At 40.1% G+C, this 15,123-nt stretch overlaps 1 protein-coding gene across 8 annotated transcripts in view; it reads right to left on the bottom strand.

The window, feature by feature from the left end:
• The window catches only part of Agtpbp1 (ATP/GTP binding carboxypeptidase 1), a 161,390-nt gene that overhangs the window by 114,578 nt on the left and 31,689 nt on the right, over positions 1-15,123 (bottom strand). For 7 of the 8 annotated variants that reach the window (XR_009379236.1, XM_059262789.1, XM_059262787.1 and 4 more), the window contains 4 exons: positions 14,613-14,676; positions 13,715-13,861; positions 10,477-10,608; positions 7,556-7,649 (listed from right to left, as the gene is read on the bottom strand). Coding sequence is in view for 6 of the 8 variants with exons in the window: in XM_059262789.1 (XP_059118772.1) it covers positions 7,556-7,649; positions 10,477-10,608; positions 13,715-13,861; positions 14,613-14,676 (437 nt within the window). In the remaining 2 variants the exon portion in view is untranslated. Of the gene's footprint in view, positions 1-7,555; positions 7,650-10,476; positions 10,609-13,714; positions 13,862-14,612; positions 14,677-15,123 lie in introns of those variants that run through there. The other variant, XM_059262790.1, reaches the window with a different exon arrangement.

Here is a 15,123-nt window from a genome sequence, read left to right as displayed (position 1 = left end):
GTTTCTCACTTTCAAAATATTTATTTATACTTTCTCCTAGAGTTTTCCAATTTTATATTTTCCACCCAGAAGAATAAAACGAGAACACAAAGGGTAGCCCACAAGCAATGAGGAAAGAACAGTTTGTTTAGCTATTGATGAAGTTAGCACAATGACCTTCAACGTGAGGTGGGCCCTAAATCAACCTGACTGCTCTCCTTGTAGGAGGGAAGACAAATCCACAAGGACACTGGAGAGCACAGCTATAACTTTCTGGATTGCTTACCTTCTGGACTAACAGTTTAAACCTAAAACCAGAAAAGGAAAAAAAAAATCCTAAAGGGAAGCTTCAGGTTACAGACATCAGTTTCCTCTGACCCTCTCCCTCTTATTTTATTTTATTTTATTTTATTTATTTTTTGGTTTTTCGAGACAGGGTTTCTCTCTGTAGCTCTGTGCCTTTCCTGGAACTCACTTGGTAGCCCAGGCTGGCCTCAAACTCACAGAGATCCGCCTGCCTCTGCCTCCCGAGTACTGGGATTAAAGGGGTGTGCCACCACCGCCCAGCACCTTTCCCTTTTAAATAGGGCATTACTTAAGGAAGAACAATAGAAAGTTCCAGATGTTGTTGTTAACTAGGGTAGAAAAAGTCAGATTTCTAAAAAAAAAAAAAAAAAAATGACAATAAGGACATTAATGTTTGGGTATTGAATGGTTTAAAATAAATATAAACATTTTTAGAAGTTCTTTTAAAAATACAAGCAGATCCCTCCTGTTCCCATCCCCCCATATCCCCTACTCCCCATCCCCAGTTTACCCAGGAGATCTCTTCTAGTTCCCCTTCCCAGGAAAATCCATGTATCCCTCTTTGGGCCTCCTTGTTATTTAGCTTCTCTGGGGCTGTGGATTGTAGCATGGTTATCCTTTACAATTCATATCCACTTATGAGTGAGTACATACCATGTTTGTCTTTCTGGGTCTGGATTACTTCACTCAGGATGATTTTTTCTAGTTCCATCCATTTGCCTGAAAATTTCATGATGTCATTTTTTTTTAACCACTGAGTAATACTCTATATGTAAATGTACCACATTTTCTTTATCTGTTCTTCAGTTGAGAGGCATCTAGGTTGTTTCCAGGTTCTGGCTATTACAAATAACACAGCTATGAATATAGTTAAGCAAGTGTCCTTGTGGTATTATGAGTAAGCATACTTTGGGTATATGCCCAAGACTGGTATAGCTGGGTCTTGAGATAGATTGATTCCCAATTTTCTGAGAAACTGCCATACTGATTTCTAAAGTGGCTATACAATTTTACATTCCCACCAGCAGTGAAGGAGTGTTCTCCTTGCTCCACATCCTCTCTTACATAAGCTATCATCAGTGTTTTGATCTTAGTCATTCTGACAGGTATAAGATGGTATCTCAGAGTCATTTTGATTTGCATTTCCCTAATGGCTAAGGATGTTGAACAATTAGTGTATCTCGGCCATTTGAGATTCCTCTGTTGAGAATTCTCTGTTTAGCTCTGTAACCCATTTTTAAATTGGATTATTTGGTACTTTGATGTCTAGCTTCTTGAATTCTTTATATATTTGGAGATCAGCCCTCTGTCAGATGTAGGATTGGTGAAGATCTTTTCCCATTCTGTAGGCTGCTGTTTGCTTATTGACAGTGTCCAATGCCTTACAGAAGCTTTTCAGTTTCAAGAGGTCCCATTTATCAATTGTTGTCCTCAGTGTCTGTGCTACTGGTGTTATATTCAGGAAGTGGTCTCCTGTGCTAATTCGTTCAAGGGTACTTCCCACTTTCTCTTCTATCAGGTTCAGTGTAACTGGATTTCTGTTGAGGTCTTTGATCCACTTGGACTTGAGTTTTGTGCTGGGTGAGAGATAGAGATCTATTTGCATTCTTCTATATGCCAGCATCTAGTTATGCTAGAACCATTTGTTGAAGATACTTTTTTCCATTGTATAATTTTGGTTACTTTGTCAAAAAATCATAGGTGTGTGGATTTACATCAGGGTCTTCTATTTGATTCCACTGATCTACCTGTCTGTTTTTATACCAATACCATGCTGGTTTTATTAATATAGCTCTACAGCAGAGCTTGAAGTCAGGGATGGTGATATCTACAAGAGTTCATTTATTATACAGGATTGTTTTAACTATCCTGGGTTTTTTGTTTTTCCATATGAAGTTGAGTATTGTTCTTTCGAGGTCTGTGAAGAATTGTGTTGGAATTTTAATGGTGATCGTATTGAATCTGTAGATTGCTTTTGGTAAGATTGCCATTTTTACTATGTTAATCCTACCAATCCATGAGCAAGGGAGAACTTTCCATTTTCTGATATCTTCTCCAATTCTGTTCCTCAAAGACTTAAAGTTCCTGTCATACAGGTCTTTCACCTGTTTGGTTAGAGATTAGGTTGAGCAGGTTAGGGGCAAGATGGAGGGAGAGAGTAATGAAAGTGATATCTTGATTGGGAGTAATGACTCAGGGGGGTTAGGGAGAAACACTGCTGCCAAGGAAATTCCCTGGAATCCACAAGGACTACCCAGCTAAGACTCCTGGCAATAGTGGAGAGGGTGCCTGAACTGGCCTTCTCCTGTAATCAGATTGGTGACTACCCTAATTGTCTTCACAGAGTCTTTATCCAGTAACTGATGAAAGCAGATGTAGAGATCCACAGCCAGGCACTAGGGGTCAAGGTCATGACAGGGTTGAGGGGTGGTGGCACAGAGACAGCTGGCCTGAGCTCATGGGAGCTCACGGACACTGGAGCAACAGCTAAGGATCCTGCATGGGACCAACCTAGGCCTTCGGAATATGTGTGACAGTTGTGGGGCTCCTAGCAGTGGGATCATGACCTGTCTCTGGCGCATGAGCTGGCTCTTTGGAACCTATTCCCCATGCTGGGTTGCTTTGTCCAGCCTTGATGCAGGGGGAGGAGCTTGATCCTGTCTCAACTTGATGTGCCATGCTTTGTTGACTTCCATGGGAGGCCTGCCCCTTTCTGAACAGAGACAGAGGAGGAATGGATGGGGGGGGTGGGGGGTGGATAGGAGTAGGGGGAAAGGAACAGGAGGAGAGGAGGGAGGGGAAATTGCACTCAGTGTGTAAAATAAATGAAAAACAAAACAAACAAACAAAAAAAAAAAAAAAAAAAGCAGAGTAACAGCCAGATGGCTTAGCAGGTTAACAGCACTCACTGATAAGCCCAGTTACCTGAGTTAAAATTCCAGAACTCACACTGTGGAAACAAAGGCCTATTCCTACAAGTTGTTCCCTGACCACACACACACACACACACACACACACACACACACACACACACACACAAATAAACAAACAAATAAATAAGTGGAAAAAAATTTAAAGAAAATAAAAAGGCAAGCAGAGGGCTAGATAGAGGCCTCGGTACATCAAAGCACAGGCAGTATAAGCCTAACCCTCAAGCTTGACTCCTGAACACACAGAAAAACTCTACCAGTGGTGTGCATCATAACCTCAGCTCTCCTACAGCACAAAGGGAGGTGAAGACTGGAGAATTGGCCAGAGGCTTGCTGGCAAGCTAGCCAAGAGGACAGTGCAGCAGCAAGATCAACAAGACGGGCCATGCCTCAACAAGGCGGGAGGCAAGGACCAGCTCCCCAGAGTTGTCTTCTGAACACCACAGCATGCCATGGCAGCAACACATGTATACACAGATACACAGACACGCACAGACACATACATGTACATACTAATTTAAATAACACAGGGAAAAAGGAATAACAGGATAATTTAGATAACTACATTCCTTTCTCAGAAGTTTTAGGCCTATTGTTCTATGATGGAAACATCTGGAAATATCCCATGTGTTCCACTGTAACAACACTTTTCATTGGTTGACTTGTGGTGTTGTACTCTGAACCCAGGACTGGCTGGGCAGTCCCTCTAGCACCACTGGCCTACACGTCAACTCAAATATAATTTTGAAGTGTTGTGTTTCTCCTATGAACATTTTATATTAAATGGGGTAACATGGACACAACAGAATCATGTAGCTATTACATAGGAAGATCATGGTCCTTACACTAAAGTATACAAAATATAAATGATGAACTTTACATATTAAAGGGCAAATAACATATAAATAAAAAAACAGGTCTTGGAATACAGCTCACAAGTATAACACTTGCCTAGTATATACAAAGTCATGGGTTCAATCCCCCGAACCATTAAAAAAAAGAGTGCTGTGTGTATACATCATACACTCTAGTATCATCGAGAGCTCATCCACACCCAAGTTCCCACATTGCTAAACTAAACAAAATATTATATTCATAGACACATTTGTGCTCCTAGGACTCATCTCATTAAATCTTTGTAATTTATAATGAAGATACCAATACTAACTATCTCTATACCCAGAAAGAGAAGAATGACAGGTTAAGTAACTAACTCTAGACTGTGGGCGAAATTCACCTCCAGGCTCATCTGGCCCCACAGCCCACTGCACTACACTTACTATGTTAAGTGGGTTTCCCCAGCTGTGATACAAACATTTTATTTTGTTACATTTTACCAGTTATGTTAGGACTGTACATGATGTTTACATAATGCAGGGCCACCCTACCAAATACTAAAACTAATAATTATATGTACAAGTAATCTCCCCAAATATTTTGGCCTATTTATTTATTTATTTATTTCCTTAGAGAGAGGCTCTTCCAATGTCCCAGGCTAGCCTCCAACTAGCAATCTTCCTGTCCTGAGTCTCCCACATGCTAGAACAGGTACCCACCATCACTTTCCATTACTTTGACCTTTTTTAAGAAAACAACAAAAAGAAAAGGTCCAAATACTCTGCACCCTCTTTGTTAAAAAATAAAATCTGAAGGTTGGAGAGATGAATCAGCAGTTAAGAGTAGATACTGGTATTACAGAGGACCAGAGTTTGGTTCCCAGCAACCATATCAGGCGACTTACAACTACCTGTAACTCCAGCTCCATGTGGATCGCCTCTGGCCTCCAACAGTACCTGCATGCATGCATATATATGCATAATTAAAAATAATATAATAAAATATTAGAATAAAGTTCAAATACTTCATGTTGACATGTTCATCTTTATAAACTTTTTGTAGCTAAAACTTTAAGAAGGCATGTTCTTAAATATTTATTTTTATTATTTTTAATTATGTGCATAAAGTAGTATGGGCAGTTTAATACAGTGCCTACAGAGGCTAAAAGATGGCGTTGGATTCTCTGGAGTTAGAGTTACAGAAGGTGCTGAGCTGGCCAACATGAGTGCTGGGAACCAAACTCAGGACCTCTTCAAGAGAAAGTCACATGGGCTGGAGAGATAGCTCAGGGTTTAAGAGCACTGGCTGTTCTTACAGAGGTCCTGAGTTCAATTCCCAGCAACCAAATGGTGGCTCACAACCATCTGTAATGAGATCTGGTGCCCTCTTCTGAACTGCAGGCATACATGCAGACAGAACACCGTAAACATAAAAAATAAATAAATCTTTAAAAAAAAAAAAAAAGGAGCAAGCCACACTCTTAACCTCAAGCTGAGCTACCTCTCCAACCCCAATGGTCACTAAATTTTTAATTGTTTTATATATAAGTATGCGTATCTATGTGACTATATGCTATATGTGTGCAGTGCAGATATGCACAGAAGCCAGAAGAGGGGTCAGAGTCTCTGAAGATGGCATTATAAGTGGTTGCGAACCACCTGACCTGGGTGCTGGGAACCAAACGTGAAGCAGTGAGCTCTCACTTGCACTAGCAGTCCTCACTTTACAATCCCTAATCAAATAACAGATTCGGGCAGTGGGAAGAATGAATACTGCATCATCAAACAGCAATGGAAGGAATATTCTGACAAACAGATACCTCAGCACAGTGACCATAAATGATGCACAAGTACCCACTGCCACCATCATCTCTTAAACGTTTAATCTTAAAAAGTGAATGTAGGCAAGCTATAAGTACACATAAAAGACATACCTGTATGCCAAGACCTATACATACAGTCACCTAATCCAGAACGTGACATATTTTAAACATCACACAGACCCTTCAATAAACACTACAGAACAATGGGCTGTTTGTTGTTTTTAAAGAATTATGAGGGCCAGGCAGTGGTGGCACATGCCTTTAATACAAGTACTTGGGAGGCAGAAGTAGGAGGATCTCTGTATTCAAGGCCAGCATGGTCAACTGAGTGAGTTCCAGGACAGCTAGGGCTACAAAGAGAAACCCTGTCTTGAAAAATCAAACAAACAGCAAAAAATATTAATAATACCTATAATTATGAGATACAACCAACAAATAAAGTTTATTTGAATGGTGATACTAATAAGTCAAGTATTAAGAAGGTATTTTTTCAGCAGTCAGAAAACAAGAAATGAAATTAAGAACCACTATGCATATTGCTGGGCACAAAAATGAACCTGTGGCAACATAAGAAGTTTATACCTGATAGTAATCAAACTAAAGAATCTATAGATCAAATGCAATGGCAGATACAATATATGGACAGTGAGAAGGATGAAATAACAATGGCAGAATGCTGGCCACTGCTGAGCTTAGGAGTTCATGGAACTACTCTACTTCTCTGGGAAGTTGCAAACTCCCTTAAGTTTCTGGGAAACAATGTGTGTAACTTGCTTATTTCTCATCTAAACAAATCCATGTAAAACTGTGACTCTACAACAACCCAAGAACACGGAGATTATTTTCTAGTAAGGCATTATCCTGTTGATATCTCTGTAGCAGTAACCCTATTTTTCCACCCTTATTTAACAGAGGTATATGCTGAAGTAGTCTATTCGTTTACTTGGAAAAATAATCATACCATAGGGAATACCTATGACTTACTCAACAGTCTCCATTAGAACATGCAAACAGCACTGTGGCAGTATCGTAAATGACAGGACAATGATGACACATGGGAACTCATGAGGTGGGACACAGTATGAGCCTTGCTGTGTGAGTTTTAAAAACCCCTCAATACGACTACACTAAGCATAACCCCTAATACAGAGTGCTTCATTTCTGATGTTAGAGGACCTATAAATTAATTGAAACACATACACACAATAAAACATATACTCATACACCCATACATAACCCAAGAGAAGAAAAGATAAAAAGAATAACACAATTTGGGCAAAATAGAAATGTGTAATTTAAGACATGTCAGGTAACCTTGTGAAGGAGGATAAACAATCTTTAGAAAGTTAGCAAGTCAGGTGAGGACTACAGTAGGCACTCAACAAAGGTCTCAGTGAATGATACTCTGTAAATGGCCTATTTCTTCTCACAGTATCTAGAAGCACATCAAAACTGACATGTCTAAAAACGTTTCCTTAGCAAACTGAAAGTTTCTAATTTAAAGATTAAGTTTTTAATTAAGAACATCTTCACCATCATTAAAAAAAAAAACAAAAAAACAACTACTTAAGAACTAGAGACTCCAAATACAACTGCCTTCAACTGCTTATATAGGTATCAAGGCAACAACACTCAGAATGACTAAGGACATACTTCTACTCACATCAAAACATTTACTCACTTCATAAGACTCGAATTCTTCTTACTGAATGGTCCAATGATTTTAAACATCAGCTCCACAACTCCATTTTTACCTAAAGATACTGAGTTCACAGCTGAGAAACAAGAAAAAGATACAAAGTGATTTGAGCCTTACTGATAAATGCAAAAACATTCCAAAGTATTTAGTCAATATGAATGCAAGCTGTCCAGTACACTGTGAAGGTCTGCTGTAGGGTTTGAGGGGATTGGTTGGTATTTCGCTTTATTTTTATGGGAGGAAGGAACTAGCATTCTGAAAAGTTATTATGAGATGACACCAGGAAGTGAGTGTGGGGAATAAGAGACAAGTATTGGCTCTGCTCTAAGAAAACTGAGCATAGCAGCAACGGCAGAGACTATAAATCATGACAACATCATTGTCCAGATGCAGGAAGAGTTGTAGGCTGTTTATTCCACTGGGCATCCCCACTTCAGAGTGAGACAGAGAGGGACTTCTGGGAAAAATGATGCCTGATCCCACTCAATGTGAACAGGAGTTAGCGCTGGAAGGTGGACGTTTCTGTAACAGCTCAGCAGATAGGTACAGCATGGACAACGTCAGAATGACAATCACAGGTATGAACAGTTACATGTGACACAGTGCCTGCAGATGGGAAGGTGAGAAAAGACACACAAAGGTCTTCTTGTTGAGACCTCAGCTGCAGGAACTGCCCAAGCAGAAATAAGTTAGATGTGCATTTCAACCAGCCAGGGCAGCGCTCAGAGCACTCTGCAGAGTCCCCTAGTGAGATACACCCAGGATCTTTACTAAAGCAACCTCTGAGTATACAACAGTGACAGTTTTGGTATGCTACAGAGAATGGGCAGTAAGAAAACTGTGCCAGTATTTTAAATTCTGAACAAATGTTACTTTAAAAAAATTACACATAAATTGGGTGTGGTAGTTGGCTGCCTTTAATCCCAGCACTCAGGAAACAGAGGTAGGTGGATCTCTCTAAATTTGAAGTCAGACTGGTCTACACAGTGAGTTCTAGGACAGTCAGGACTACATAGGGAGACCCTGTCTCAAAAACAAACATACATACACACACACACACACACAATTACACATAAACCATTGGTTAGCCTCCTAGTGGATTGACTACAACGCAGTTCCTCTGTCCCATGGGAACCCCAGTCTCGGCTTTACCACCTGGGTCAGCCTTCCTGTCATATTTTTACCATCTTCTTCTCTTGGTTGGCTGCTGTGTTTAAAATTATTTCATTTTTAATTCAAATCAAGTTTTAATTTTTCAATCAATTTTCCTCTTTCCTAATTAATGTGTTTTTTGCTTTTTGTTTGTTTTTGGCTCTTCAACACCAGGTATGGTTTCTCTGTGTAGCCCTGGCTGTCCTGGAACTTGCTCTATAGACTAAGATGGCCTTGAACTCAAGAGATTCACCTGCCTCTGCCTCCCAACTGCTGGGATCTAAATCAAGTTTTTCTTTTGACCCTTTCCTAACTCATCCCTCAATTTTACTATTAATGTCTATCCTTAACTCTGTTGATTAACTATCAAATTCTTTGCTTCTGTTCTTCTTAGTCATATAAGTGTTCATTTGTTTCTGAGCATACCCTCAACTAAATTGTCAGCACGCACAATGTGTGTACACACATACTTTGTGCTGCATCAATATTTTTTCATGATATACAAATGATGTATACTTCATTTCTAATTTGTGTGTGTGTGTGTGTGTGTGTGTGTGTGTGTGTGTGTGTGTGTGTAGACATGAGTATACATACAGAGGCCAGAAGTCTATGTCAAGTCTTTTTCTACTCTACATTTTTGAGATGGGTCTCATTGTATCTAGAGTTCAGGGATTCATTCAAACAGGCTGGCCAGCAAGCTCCAGAGAGCCCCTCCCCTGTGCTAGTGTTACAGGCGAAGGACACCAGGGTTCAGGCTCAGGTCCTTTGCCTGTACAACCAGCCCGTTACTAACTGAGCCATCTTCCTATGGTTCACGCACTACCTGAGATTTCAGTCAGAAAACACAGGAAATGTTTACCTTGTAGGTTTGGAGACCTAATATAGCAAAGTGAGAGTATGTGGGGGAGGTGATTGGAAGTCATCTCTCTACCTTCCTCAGAGGCCCAGCACTGTTCTTTGTGTGCTCTGCTGCCTCGCCATCGAGGAATAAGTCAATGCCGCTGGTAAGACTATGTGCCTTCCTTCTCCTCTTTCATCTGTGAACACCTAGAGTATCTTATGTTTGTTTTCTGTTGCTGTGATCAAAATACCCTGACAAAAGCAACTTATGGGGAAAAGATTTTATTTAGCTCATAAATCCAGGAAACAGTCCATCATAGCAGGGAGTCAAGGCAGCAAAAGCCTATAGTAACTGGTCATATAAACCATAATCAGGAACAGAGAGTAATGGACACACGCATGCATGCTTGCTCTCATCTCCCTTTCTCCTCTCTTACACAGTCTAGAATCCTCGGCCTAGAGAACAGAACCACGCACAAGGGGAGGGTCTTCCCACCTCAATTAACTCAACCAAGGTAGTCACCCATAGAAATACCCATAGGCAAGCTGATCTAGACTATCCCTTATTGAGACCCTCTTTCCTAGGATAGTCTCCATTTCTCAAGTTGACAGTTACAGCTATGGCCCAGACAGAAGCATTTCCTAGCTGCCAATACCCCATACTCTTCGACTGCAGCCTTTTCCACAGGCTCCCGTCACCCCAGTCCTCTTCAAATGAAAGGAACTGGTGAGAATTCTCAAGATCTTGTCACCTTCCCTTCTTACTGCAAATCGCTTTTGTTGACTTATGAGTCATATTAAAGTTTACTTTCCACAAATTTTAGAGATTTATTGACTTTAGATGGTTTTTGAACTTCATTTTGTATAATTTCACAACCCTGAGTAAATCACAGCCACCCTTAAGTACTCACAGTTGGTAGAATACACTCGCAAGAGCTGAAGACAAGGTAGAACCAGGCGATAGTTCTGAAAGTGCTGCTTGACCAAATTTAGAGTTACATTCAGTGCCCCATTAACTCTAGCTTTCACTCCAAATTTCTTATCTGTTTAAAAAAAAATTTATTCACATAAAACTTTTGAACAAAAAAAAGATGAAAAGCAATGAAGACAAAGGATATAACTCAATGGTAGAGGGCTTGCCTAGAATTGCCAGGCAAAACAGCAGTGACGTATTAAATCTATACTATATATTCATATCAGATGCAAAGTTGGCATGAAATAATCAAAATGATAACCATTTATGTATAATTTCTAATACCCTTTGCCCTTCTGAAACACATCCTACAACAACAAGGCAGAGGACTAAGAGAGGGGAGGGCTAGAGCAGCCCAGCACATATGGTCCCATGCGAGGAGAAGATACCTGATGTACTCTCCAGCGAGCCCAACTCCACACACCTCACACAAATACAGGTAGGAAGAGGAGTAAATAATCTAAATATCCATTACCAGTATTATTTAATGTGAACATATTATTTTCATACCTATAAAATAATATACAAATTAATAAAAAATATGAATATCTTAAAATAGAAAATAATGTGGCAAATATATCAAACAGATTTCTAAGAGGGGAGTTAGAATGGCTTAACAGTTAGAAGTGCTTACTATTCTTCCAGGGGACCCAAGTTCAGCTCCTAGGACCCACAGCAAGCACCTTACAACTACATGTCAGTCCAGTTCCTGGGAGAGCTGAAAACTCTGGCTTCCTCAGGCATCTGCATTCATGTACACACACATGCACACGCACGCACGCACGTTAAAATGATAAAACTAAATCTTTTAAGAATTTATGAGGAAAGAGAAGAGCTCTTGTGGTAACTCAGTACATGACATGGCACATGACAACCAAGTCAAGGCAGTTCACATTTCCATCTCCTTAAATACTTTATTTTTAATTTCTGAATAAAATAATATTTATATATATTTATAGAATACAGGGTGATATCTTAGTACACATATATTTGACATTTCTACCTATTAGCATTACTTTGTCTACAGAGAACAGAAGTTCAGGATTTTTATTCTCACAAAGAGATCACAACAATTTAAAAAAATTATTAAGTAACAAGATCTAAAGAATATTAAGAAACAGGACCAGCAGAAGTAAGTTATTAACAACACAAATTTTCATGCAGAAAGAATTAGATATTCCTAAGGGAAAGTAACTTTTATTTCATAAGAAAAAAAACCAGAAAATCAATTGAGAAATTATTGTACAACCTGAATGAATGACATAAGAACAGAGAAGTTGTACAAATACTAACAGGAAAAGTACAATTTAAGATGCAGAATAAAAAGATGACCTAGCCGGGCGGTGGTGGCGCACGCCTTTAATCCCAGCACTCGGGAGGCAGAGCCAGGCGGATCTCTGTGAGTTCGAGGCCAGCCTGGGCTACCAAGTGAGTTCCAGGAAAGGCGCAAAGCTACACGGAGAAACCCTGTCTCGAAAAACCAAAAAAAAAAAAAAAAAAGATGACCTAGAATTAAAGTGGAAGAAACAGATACATCGATATGAAAAGTAAAAGATAACTTGGTTGTAATTAGAGAGGAAGAATGTACTATCACATTTACCAATAAAGAAAACTTTGTTTTTCATTTTCTACAAAAATATCAGAAAAGGAATTCATGAATCTCAAGTACAGAAGTTAAAGAAGAATAAGATAGATATGTTTAGTCTCAGGGTCACCACACAGCTGCATTCTTATAAACATGATCTGTTAAAAGTATGAGCTAAACACCTGCATGCTACATGAAGACATACATGCCTACATGTATGCATAGCATGTTCACATCAAGACTCCTCAAAGTGATCTGGGAATCAAATTGATGAGAGAGAGGAGAGATACTGCAGGTGAGGGACATCAAGATCATGATGGGAGGACGTGCAGAGATGACCGGCCACACTGGTGGAAGCCCATGAACTGTGGACTTGTGGCTGTGGAGCCCCCATGGGACTGGACTAGGCCCTCTGGATATGGAAGACAGTTGTTCGGTTCAAACAGTTTGGGGGGCACTAAGGCAGGGGGATCGGGATCTGTCCCTGGTGCATGGGCAGGCTTCTGGAATCCGGTGTCTGTGGTGTGACACCTTGCACAGCCTTGGTGCAGTGGGAAGGAGCTTGGACCTGCCTAGGCTCAGTGTGCTGGGCTCTGCTGACTCCCCATGGGAGACCTCGATTTGGGGGGTGTGGGGTTGCGGAGTGGCTTGGGAAAGAGGGCTGGGGGGTGGGAGGAGGGAGGAGGGTGGGTTTGTGGATAGTATGTGGAGTGAGTAGTAAATTTCTTAATAAAGGAAATGAAGAAGAAAAAAAGACTCCTCAAAGTGAAGACAATGTATAGACAACTCTACACTGAGTCTAGGTTCCACTCAAGGAGTTTTCTGTTCCCCTAAATAAGCAGCCTCTCCTGGGCCTGGGCCTGCCCTCTCCTTATTCACTGTGCTTTTCGTATTTCACATGTCTCTCAGCTTGGACCCTCACAGCTTTTCACATCTGCTTTGGTCTTTGTAAATGGGAAGTTTCCAGAGCACTCAACTGCACACAGTACAAATGTGATTATCAGTGAAAATGCTGTCACAGCAACACGCTCACTTACAAACACTTCCACACACTACACCCACAGCCCTCCTTCTAACTTCACCAGAACACACATCGTGTTGACTTTCTATGTGTATCTGTATGTACATATATACATATGCATATGCAGAGATGCACACACATATATATGCATATAGGCACATACAAGCACGAAGACACTGTGATAATGGCATTCTTCCCCTCCTATAGCACATTCAAAACAACTCTTTATGAATCTGGGATCCCAGGTTCTTGCTGGTTTACTGTAAAAATATTCCACTGTTAAACTCAAGAAAAAGTAGTGCTTTGCATTTCAAAATGTAAGCAGTTTCAGACAAAGATTCCCTGGGCAGTAGTTGCATATTCCTTTAATCCCAGCACTTGGGAGGCAGAGGCAGGTGGATCTCTGTGAGTTCGAAGCCAGCCTGGTTTACAGAGTGAGTTCCAAGACAGCCAAAACTACACAGAGAAACTCTGTCTCAAAAAAAAACAAAACAAAACAGAAGAAGATTAAAAGTTACAAACATAGTTAGATGGTTCTATATTCAATAATCATAAAAATGGAACTCTTACCTTTTGGTCCAATCTTTGCAAGAATGGAATGAGTCTGCACCATTAGTTCCTCATGTGGGGGAGACTCTTTGCTGGCGTTCATAAGCAGTTGTAACAATATTTGTGATCCACCCTTGGCAACTAAGAAACTTGCTCTTCGACCTCCACCTAAAATTTTTTTAAAATATTGCAAACAGCATATCTTCCCACAGTGGGCATCATGATTAGTTAGCCCTCAAGAAATGTTCAATCCAATCATTCATTTCTGAAACTAAATACTATCAAAATCATATTTTTTGTTTTGGTTACAGGGTCTCCTTATACAGCCAAAACTAGCCTTAAAATTTGTGGTCCTTCTGCATCAGGCATTGCCACCATATTCAGCTCCCACTTTGTTTTGTTTCACTTATTTATCTAAAATGCAGCATACAAAAAATAAACACAAATGATATCAAAGTTCTAGGGTCGAGGTGCTGTATAAGTAGGCAAGGAGAATTTGAGCAGTATCTGAAGGTATCAAAAATAATGCACTGCAGTGGAGAGATGGCTCAGTGGTTAAGAGCTTCCTGTGCAATCATAAGGCAATCCCAGCCACCCATGTAATAAGCTGAACGCAGTCTCACGGCACTGTGGACAAAGACAGGATGATCAATGGGACTGCCGCCTAACAGCCTAGCTGAAAACCTTAAGCTCCAGGTTCAGACCCTGCTCAAAGAAATAAGGTGGAGAGTAAAAAAGTCCAACACTCGGTGCCTTCTTCTAGAATATACATATTCCCCACTCCCTCAGACAGGAAGTAACAACAAGAACATGACATTTCATTTCCAAAATTTTAATATCAAGAAACTTTAAATGAAGTTCACAGGACACAAAGCTGGTCACTATTTATAAACACAAATCAAAGTAAATCAAAACTCACCAGAAGATACCAGCTCGACAAGAATACTTAAGATATTAAGTATAGTTTGAAGATCTTTCGTATTCTGAAACAAATAGTTGATTTGCAGTTAATTTGTTTTATTAAAACACTGATTTTTTTATTTCAAATGTTTTAACCTGCTGGTAACTACCTATGTCTAACAAATGACCTTTCTAATTTCTATAGGCACAATTGTATTGACTTCTACTATACTCTTATTAAAACTTCAGTATCTTCATCACTTTTCTTACATTTACGTATTTGTGTATATGGAAGTGAACATGGAGTTCCTGGGACAACTTGCACACACAGATTCTTTCCTTCTACCATGTGGGTCCTTGGAATTGAACTGAGGTCATCAGACTTGGCCATAAGTGCGTTAACATGCTCAGCACCCATGTTAAGCAGCTCACAGGCACCTTGAACTCTAGCTCCAGGGGATCTAACACTTCTAGCCTCCATGGGCACCTGCACTTAAACACATACGCACAGACACATATATATAATTAAA

Source organism: Peromyscus eremicus, chromosome 5 (assembly GCF_949786415.1).
Source record: "Peromyscus eremicus chromosome 5, PerEre_H2_v1, whole genome shotgun sequence".
In the NCBI taxonomy this organism is placed as follows: Eukaryota; Metazoa; Chordata; class Mammalia; order Rodentia; family Cricetidae; genus Peromyscus; species Peromyscus eremicus.
The sequence above is the reverse complement of the archived record's forward strand: the minus strand, read 5'-3'. Positions and strand labels throughout refer to the sequence as shown.